Below are 8184 nucleotides of genomic sequence, written 5' to 3' on the forward strand. Positions count from 1 at the left end.
GGCTTCATTCCTCCTGGATCTCCTTCCACGGCCCATTAATGCAGCGAATGGAAGGTCTTTAACCGCGGCTGCTGCTGCCCCTGCCAGCGCTGCCCAGCTGCGTCCTCTGCAGAAATCACTTTCTGAGCCGGCTCCAAGCCCCCATCCTGCCCTGCCTCTGCTCCTGATGCAATTCCCACAGCAACCGGGAAGCTTTGGGAAGTGGGAGCATTCTTCATCCCTGCTGAGAATGAGCACAGTGCAGTCCTGAAATCAGACCCAAAGCTGGTGCCCAGAACAGCCCCTGCAAGGAAAATCCCACCAGACAGTCAGATTTCTTGATAGCTGTAGCTCCGAGTTATTATGGGAGGAAAATAAACATGTTTGAAGAAAATAACAGGGTCTGAGGAAAGGAAGGGATGCTGGGAGTATGTGAGAAGGGTTCTGTGTTGATGTGGGGAGTTATTTTTTCTGTGTCTTTTCCTGAAGCTTCACTGCTGTCTATCTCGTTTGTCAACTTAATGAAGGGCCCTGCTCAGGGCTGGTTTCTGAAAGTTCAAGTTTTAGCTCAGTCTTAGTGCCTGGCCCCATGGAAACCCAGGACTTGTCCTCCTGAGAGCTCCCTGTGTGCTCTGTCCCTGGCTGAGCTCTGCAGTGGTGACAGCTCAGGCAAACTGTGTCCCCCAAACTGTGACTGTCCCCCACCACCCATCAGTGTAAACCCAGCTTTCTCCTGCCCCACTCCCTTCTCTTCTCCTGGAGCTCTTGGGGGACACCCTTGGCTCTCTCCAGGCAGGGAATTTTCTGGTCGCTCTGCTGCCTCTCTCCCCTCTGGAGAGATGAGACAGAGCCCTCGTGGAGCCTTGGGGATGGTTCCAAAAGAGGGGAGGTGGCCTCTGCTTCTTCCTGGGCTGCCCAGGTGCCCTGTCCCCCTGCTTTGGTCCCTTTGCCACATCCCCCAAGTCCCCGTGGCTCTCTGGGCAGGCAGATTCCCCTTGGGCTGAGGTTCCTCTTTTCCCAGACAGGTGTCTGCAGTGCCCACCGCGTTAGGAGCAGCAGCCAGGGCTCCTCTTGGCGTTCGCAGGGATTGGAAGGAGGTGGGAGCTCCTTATCTGTGCAATCCTGCCTCGGGGGGGTGTGTGGGGTTGGAAGGGAGGGAGAGAGGCTGCGGGCAGCTTCCATTCCCCAGCAGCCTTTCATCCTCTGTCCCAGGGCCACAGCCACCCTGTCTCCATCCCTGTTTACTGATGGGGCCGATAGGGCCGAGGCAGGAGGGGTTGCAGGTCCCCTTAATCGCCCTGTCACCGGCCGGACAGCCTCAGACACTCTCAGAGGATGTTGTGACTGCGCTGAATTACAATGTTTGTTGTTTCTCACTCCCAATAATTGACATTTGATAGCGACTACCGTAAAAGCGGCCGAGGGGCAGGGGCTGAGGCAGGAGCCGGGTGCTGGGGAGCCCCCCGGGTTCTGGGGAGCCCCCCGGGTTCTGGGGAGCCCCCCGGGTTCTGGGGGAGCCCCTTGCTGTCCCTGCCCAGTTTGGGGGCAGGCTGGGGGTCCTTTGCTCCTCTCCCCATGGGGACAGGACTTGGAGGGGCTGGGGGCGGTTTGGGGGCTTTGGGTTATGATTTGGGGTGTCGCTAGCTCTCCTTGCAATGATTTCCCTGCAGGGAATAAATCAGCCCCACGCTGCCGGGGACTGGGAACTGCGGGGTCGGTGCCGACCCCAGCCCGGCGCCACGGGCCGGTGCTTAGCGGTTCTGCCAGGCTGCGAGCTCGAAAAACGGCTCGAAAATGATTTTTAAAATTCCTTAAAACACAAACACCGTTTGTAGGCGGCAAAACGGGAATGCCGAACACACGGAGAAGGGGCTGCACAAAGCCGGGGCAGGGAAAGGCTCCGCTCCCGGGATGCCCGGGATGCTCAAGAACGCCAGGGACGCCGAGGTTCAGCCACTCTCTTTAATGACAACTCGCTGATCTCCGTCAGCTCGTACAGCAAAGGGCAACACGTCGGAAGGGGCGGGCAGTGCATTTCCATACTAATTCACGTTTTAGTGCAGAGCCCTACGGGACCTGGCGGGCCGGAGTGTCTGTGTCCCTCGGCTGGGCCGGGAGTCTGTCTGTCCTCATCCCTGCCCAGGCCGGCAGTAGCAGCCTCGCAAGGGACACCTGGGGGTGCCGAGATACCGAACAGCGGGGACCGTACGGGAAGTGCAAAAATTTTAAATGTGGACGTCAATAATAATAATTAACATGGAGTTTAAAAAAAAAAAAGAGAGAGAGTTGCAGGGCTTGGCTGGGTGTTGTTGGGAACAAGTCACGCGAAATTACCGGCTGGTTTGTAGGACGGAAGGAAAGGGATTATCAAGGTGAAGACCCGGGTGGAAGGGGAGCGAGAGGGGCCGGGAAATGCGGGCATCCCCCTCCGGTGCCTGCCTGGCCCCGGGCGAAACACCGACCCCCGTCCATGGCCACCAAAGCCGTGAGACCCTCCGGGATGCTCCGCCGAGCCCTCCCCAAGCCCCGAAATGTCCCGAGCCCGGCTGGCAGGCGCGGCCCCTCCATCCCCGGCCGGCTCTACCAGGCTCGGATCCCGTGCAAGCTGGAGATGCCCGCGTTGCCCTGCGAGATGGGATTTTGCACAGAATTCAAGTCCCCCACGCTGAAGTTCATGAAGTTGTTGGCGGGCGCCGAGGGCTGCATGGGCTGCATGGAGGGGTAGTTGCAGTTGTAGTTGGCGTTGCAGGCGGGGCTGTTGTAGTTGGTGTACGCGGGGTAGGCGTTGTAGCTGTAGGGGTTAATGCTGACATTGTAGGGCGAGCTGTAGGGAGAAGATTCCCCCAGGCAGGGCTTCCCATCGCGGACCAGCACCGGCACCGCGATCCGCCGCGGGGGAGGGATCCCCACCATCTCCAGCGTCTGGTCCTGCCTCTGCCTTTTGCATTTGTACCTTCGGTTCTGGAACCAAATTTTCACCTGCGTGGAGGTGAGCTTTAGGACGTTCGCTAGATGGTCCCTCTCGGGGGCCGAGAGGTATTTCTGCTGCTTGAACCTTCTCTCCAGTTCGTACACTTGGGCTTGAGAAAAGAGGACGCGAGGTTTCCTCCTTTTCCTCTGTCTGGGGCGCTCGGGATCTTCCAGGTCTCTTTTCTCCTGTTCCAGGCTCTTGTGTAGGGAGCACAGCTCTGCAGCGAAATAAACGGGCGAAGGAAAAAATGGGGAGGAAAAAATTGTGCAAAAAATTTACAAATCAGTATTTAATAAAGAGGATGAAACGTGAGTGAGCTCTGGCTCTTCCTCGGCCTCGCATCAGCGGGACCGGCCCGGCCCCGCTCTTTAGGTACCTCTTCAGCAAATTTTCCGTCTTTTTTGTTTGAAAACAACGGTGTCCCGTGCACTGATGTGAGTCCCGCTCGCCTGTGCCTCAGCTCGGATTTATCCAGATTTATTCAGCACCGTAGCTTTGTGCTGAGACCCACCCCGACCCCCGAGCGAGCCAGGAATCGGATTTGTCACCTGCTTTGTGTCCAAAGCCGAGGCCTCGCTTGTCACCCTGCAGCTCTGCCTGTCCCGTTGGGCAGGGACACAGCGCCAGCCCCGCCTGGGGGTCTCCGGGACCCGCGGGACCCTCCCCGGGATAAAGATGACCTTATCCCAGGGGATAAAGACGAGACCGAGCACAACCCCGCTCTGTCCCCTCTTTCCCCGCAGCCCTGGGGACCGCCGGCCGAGTTCCCAACCCCTCCAGGGGTTAAATAAATAATATCCTTTAGCATCCCCCTGCCCTCCCTTTTCCCCCGAGCCCTTGGCTTTACCTTTCTTGTCCGCCTTGGCCTCCTTGGTCGAGTCCATCTCCACGTAGCTTTTCACGTAGTAGGAGCCGGGGAAAGCGGCCGTGGTTTTGCCGGGGGGAGGCTCGGGCAGCTCCTCGGGCAGGGCGGGGGGCTCGGAGCCGAACCCCTCCTGCTTGAAGGTGGCCAGCATGCAGGACGGGGAGGCCAGCGAGGCCAGCTCCATGGAGCCCAGGCCGCTGTGCTGCTGCTGCTGCTGCTCCAGGTTCAGAATATCCTTCACCGAGAAGGGGGTGGTTGTCACAGGGCTAGGAAACATTGCGGAGGACAGCGGGACAGCGGCCGCAGCCCAGGGTCATGGAAAAGGAGGTGGGGAGAGGCCGAGGAGGAGCAGTGGTGGAGCGTGGGCTCCCGGAGGGGGCACATAGCATTCCCGAGAGTAGCCCTGACTTGTGCACTGCGGGCAGGTACGAGCGGACCATAAGGCGAGGGAAGGAGGGACCAGGCGCTTTTTGGGTGACTTTAGCTTTCTATTGGCCAACATTGCGGTGATGGTATGAGAGATGCAAAGTTCCATGTCACCTAATATAGTAATACATCTCAAAAACAGCTCCGCTCTTTTAAAGGGGCGGCACTGAATTTATCCAGCTTCGCAGCGGCGAGTTGGTTCATCCATTTGAAACAAAAAAAAAATCAAAAAGAGAATGGCCTAATGCGTACAAAGTCACTGTCTGACGCTATCTATCATACAGTCAGATTAAATAAACAAGCCGGGAGGAAACCATCAACCAAATATGTGCTGATTTAGTTTTTTTTATTTTTTTTAAGCGAGAGAACGGAGGTTTCGCTTTTAGTATTCTGCAATATCCGATGGCAGGAACTAAAAAACGGGAGTTCAGTGCTGTGTGAAGAGCGTTCAAGGGGAAATCCGCGCTCAGGGTTTATACAGATGTACAGTGATTGCAAAAGAGAGAGACCCTGAGCAGCCCCTGCCTGCCTTTGGAGAGGGAAATGCCGATTGGGTTTTGCTCTCGTTTGTTTGTAAAGCTTTCAAACAAAGAAGAAGCACTGTCTGGGGGGGAAAAAAATTAAAAATCAACCAAAACAAGCGCGGGTGAAGGTGTTGCAAAATACACCAGGGTAAGGGAGGAGTAAGTAAAGGAGCCGCTAAAATAAAACTGCAAAGTCGCAGGTAGCGGAGGGGCGGTTCGGGGTTTTGTGAGTTGGGGGGGAGCGAGAAAAAAAAAATAGAAATAAATAAAGAATCTCCTTTCTGCAGAGAAAATAAATAAAATAAAGAAATAAAATAAAGAAAAAGAAATAAATAAAGAATCTCCTTTCTGCAGCGCCCGGCTGAGAGAGGCACGGGGATGGGCACGGTGGGAGCGGAGCAGAGAAACCCTAAAGGGATGCGGTGAGTTCGGGGGGGCCCTTGGATGAACCCAGCTCTCAGAGCTGTGCAAATCCTTTCTCCTCCCGCAGGAAGGTGGAAAGGTGAGCACCTGGCCACCCCCAGCAGGACGGAGCCGCCGCTGCCCCTCGAGATTTTGTGTCTTGGCACCCCGGGCTCTCTTCCGGGGAGCTGAATTCTGGATATTTTAAATTCTGGATCTTTTGAATTCTGGATCCGCGGCTGTGCTGGGAGCGCTTTGTTGGCGAAGCAGCCCCGGGTCTGGCGATGACAGTGGGAGCGATCCCTGTGAACGGGAGGCCTGAAATATTGCGATTTAATGAGGGGAGGGCTCTGCCGAGCGGCCAGCTCCATCTTCACGGCTGCGTTTGCTGCGGACTTCCCTGAGAAATAACTCCGGGGGATGGGGATGGAGGCTCCTCTGATGCAGGAGAAAGGGTGAAGTGCCCGGGAATGTGGAGGCAGCCCCGAGAAAGGGGCCTGAAGGGAACTTTGCAGAGTGTTTGAGGCACCCCTGGCGCTTTCTTAACCTCGTTACCTCCTTTTCATGACAAGTTTATAGGGATAGGTTGGATACCGGCTAAAAGAACGAAGTGATCCCCAAATCCTCCCCAAACCCCGAGCAGCGTCGACATCCCCCATTCTACGGGACGGGAGAAACAGCTTCCAGCGCTCCCTCCCCTTATCCCGGGCCAAAAATCCCTTCCAGTTCGTGGCCCGGAGGTTTCCCGGTGCCCGACCTGGGCTCGGAGCGCATCCCGGCGGGGCGGGGGCTGCCGGCCGACAGTCCGGGATTCATTGAGGATTGTCGGGCTCCCTGCAGCCCCCCGGTCACACGGAGGCTGCCCATCGATGTGGGACCGGCCGCAGAGGGTGGAAGTGATTAATTGAACGATAAGCCGGAGCTATCATTTGGAATGTCATTAATGCGTCGGGGAGACATTCATTGGAGACAGACAGCGTTATCTCCGCTTTATCTTCAACAATGCATCACTTTTAATACCGCGGTTTAGAAACAAATGGGGGCTTTAGCCTTAGCCCTTCTCTTCGTGTTTATATTTTTGGAAGAATCACAACTAGTGGGAGTCCCGGGCTCGGCCCCCTGATAAATGAACATTAGCACTTTTTAGAACTACTGTATCAACAAAAAGAGCTGCAGGGCCGCAATAATTGGTGAAAAAGCAAACACTCCGCGAAGAGAGGCCAGGTCTGCTCTGTGTCCGGCTGATTGATGAATAAGTTACTGACATACAGCAGCTCACGGACTTTCCGGGTCGGGGCTCAGCACCCATTCCTCCCCCCTTTGCCAGCCTCTCTCTCCCCTTCCCGGGGCTCTCCAGCAGCCCGCTGAAGCCAGGCTCCGGCGAGTAATTATAATTATATATTGTCCAGCCGAAGGGACAGTGGGGACCGCTTCCCCCCGCTCCGAACACTGCTCACAGCCCGCAGGGTCCTGCCCAGCCCGGGGGGACCTGCCCGGGTATCCCCAGCATCACTTTTAACTTTTGCGAACTCGTTTTTGATCGCGTTTACGTAACACGAGGAAATTATTATTATTATTATTATTATTATTATTATTATTATTATTATTATTATTATTATTATTATTATTATTATTATTATTAGTAGTAGTAGTAGTAGTAGTAGTAGTAGTAGTAATATTAATATTAATATTAATATTAATATTAATAATATATACTATATAATAATTTATGTTTATATTTTTACCTATTTTAATAATAATAATAATAATAATAATAATAATAATAATAATAATAATAATAATAATAATAATAATAATAATAATAATAATAATAATAATAATAATAATAATAATAATAGTAAATGTAAAGCGAGGCAGGACCCCGAGGAGCGCCCAGAAACGCTCTCTGCAGCCCCAGGCCCCAGAGGTGTAAGTGGGGCAGACAGGGTGAAAAACCCGCTGCTATTTTCCTGGCTGTCAGGGGAAAGTGGGGGTGTCCTGCTCTGTCCCCCGCTGTTTGCAGGTTGCTCTCGCTGCTCTCTCGGGGCTGAGCCTGCCCTGGCCTCTCTCAGGCGAGAGTTGCCGTCCACACCCGCTCGCTGCTTCTCTCCCGGATCGCTAAATGCGATTAGTGTTGGGTTCAGTGTGGTTTTGTATTTTTTTTTTTTTTCTGGTGTGCTTTCTATTTTTTCTTAAAAAAAGAAGACCCCGAAATCTTTTTTTGCTGAAACCAACCAAACAAAGAGAAAAAAATTCCCAACCCCGCAATTAGCTCCAGGGGGCACATCCCCTCTCCCTCTGAGCTTTCGACACCTCGGACTGTTTAGAGCGAGAGAGATGGTACCTTTTAAAAAAGTTTTCCTCTTAATCCCAGTCGGTTAAGATGTCCAGGGCCCCCTCCCGTTCTAATTCCCAGCTATCTCCCGAGGACTCTGTTTATACCTCGCCAGTAAACGCTGGGGTTTGAGTCCTTGTCACTAATTGAGTGCTAACACTTCAGGTGCTATAGATTTGTTAAGAGCCAGTAGTCCAGAAATAGCCTATTAGGGTTTCCTTGCGAGAAGCGGTGCCAATCTCCCGGTTCCCCCCGGGACCCCGGGATCCCTGCGGCTCCCGAGGGCTCCCCGGACTCTTTCGGGCAGGAATTCTTTCCAAACCATTGGGAAGCGGTGCTGCGAGCCCCGGCCGAATAAATCCCGGCTGGAGGGATGGCGATGCTGCCGTGCTTGTCGGGGTCCCACCGAGGGTCCGGGAGACTTTTGGGGGCTGGTGGGGCGGCTGGAGCCAAGGAACGTTTTGCTCTCACTCTGGAATTCTACAGAGGGAAAAGGCTTTGGAGCTGTCCAGACACTCCAGTCCACCGCAATTAAAACCTTTTCTTCTTATCTTTTTTCCCCCCATTTTTCAAAAACTTGGGGTTTTTTTATTATTATTATTTTCATTCCCCCAGTCCTTTCAAGCTCTAACGAAGCTCTCCTTTTCCGGCCTTCAAAAATAAATAGTTTTGACCTTGACGT

At 53.8% G+C, this 8184-nt stretch overlaps 1 protein-coding gene across 1 annotated transcript; it reads right to left on the reverse strand.

Moving 5' to 3' along the window:
- Positions 1-1927: 1927 nt before the first annotated feature.
- Positions 1928-4220, reverse strand: NKX2-5 (NK2 homeobox 5). Its single transcript, XM_005523673.2, has 2 exons — positions 3798-4220; positions 1928-3167 (listed from the first exon to the last, which is right to left on the reverse strand). Exons 1-2 carry the CDS (start codon positions 4090-4092, stop codon positions 2560-2562), a joined length of 903 nt encoding a protein of 300 aa, XP_005523730.1. The 5' UTR covers positions 4093-4220; the 3' UTR covers positions 1928-2559.
- Between the last annotated feature and the right edge of the window lie 3964 nt (positions 4221-8184).

Source organism: Pseudopodoces humilis, chromosome 17 (assembly GCF_049639895.1).
Source record: "Pseudopodoces humilis isolate 2021_Gansu_Grassland_sample_001 chromosome 17, ASM4963989v1, whole genome shotgun sequence".
Classification (NCBI taxonomy): Eukaryota; Metazoa; Chordata; class Aves; order Passeriformes; family Paridae; genus Pseudopodoces; species Pseudopodoces humilis.

Bases quoted from the DNA above. Each gene is read 5' to 3' on its own strand.
- NKX2-5 (XM_005523673.2), bottom strand. From the start codon at position 4,092: ATGTTTCCTAGCCCTGTGACAACCACCCCCTTCTCGGTGAAGGATATT. The intron at 3,168-3,797 runs GTAAAGCCAAGG...ATTTCGCTGCAG, and splicing joins GGCCAAGGCGGACAAGAAAG to AGCTGTGCTCCCTACACAAG.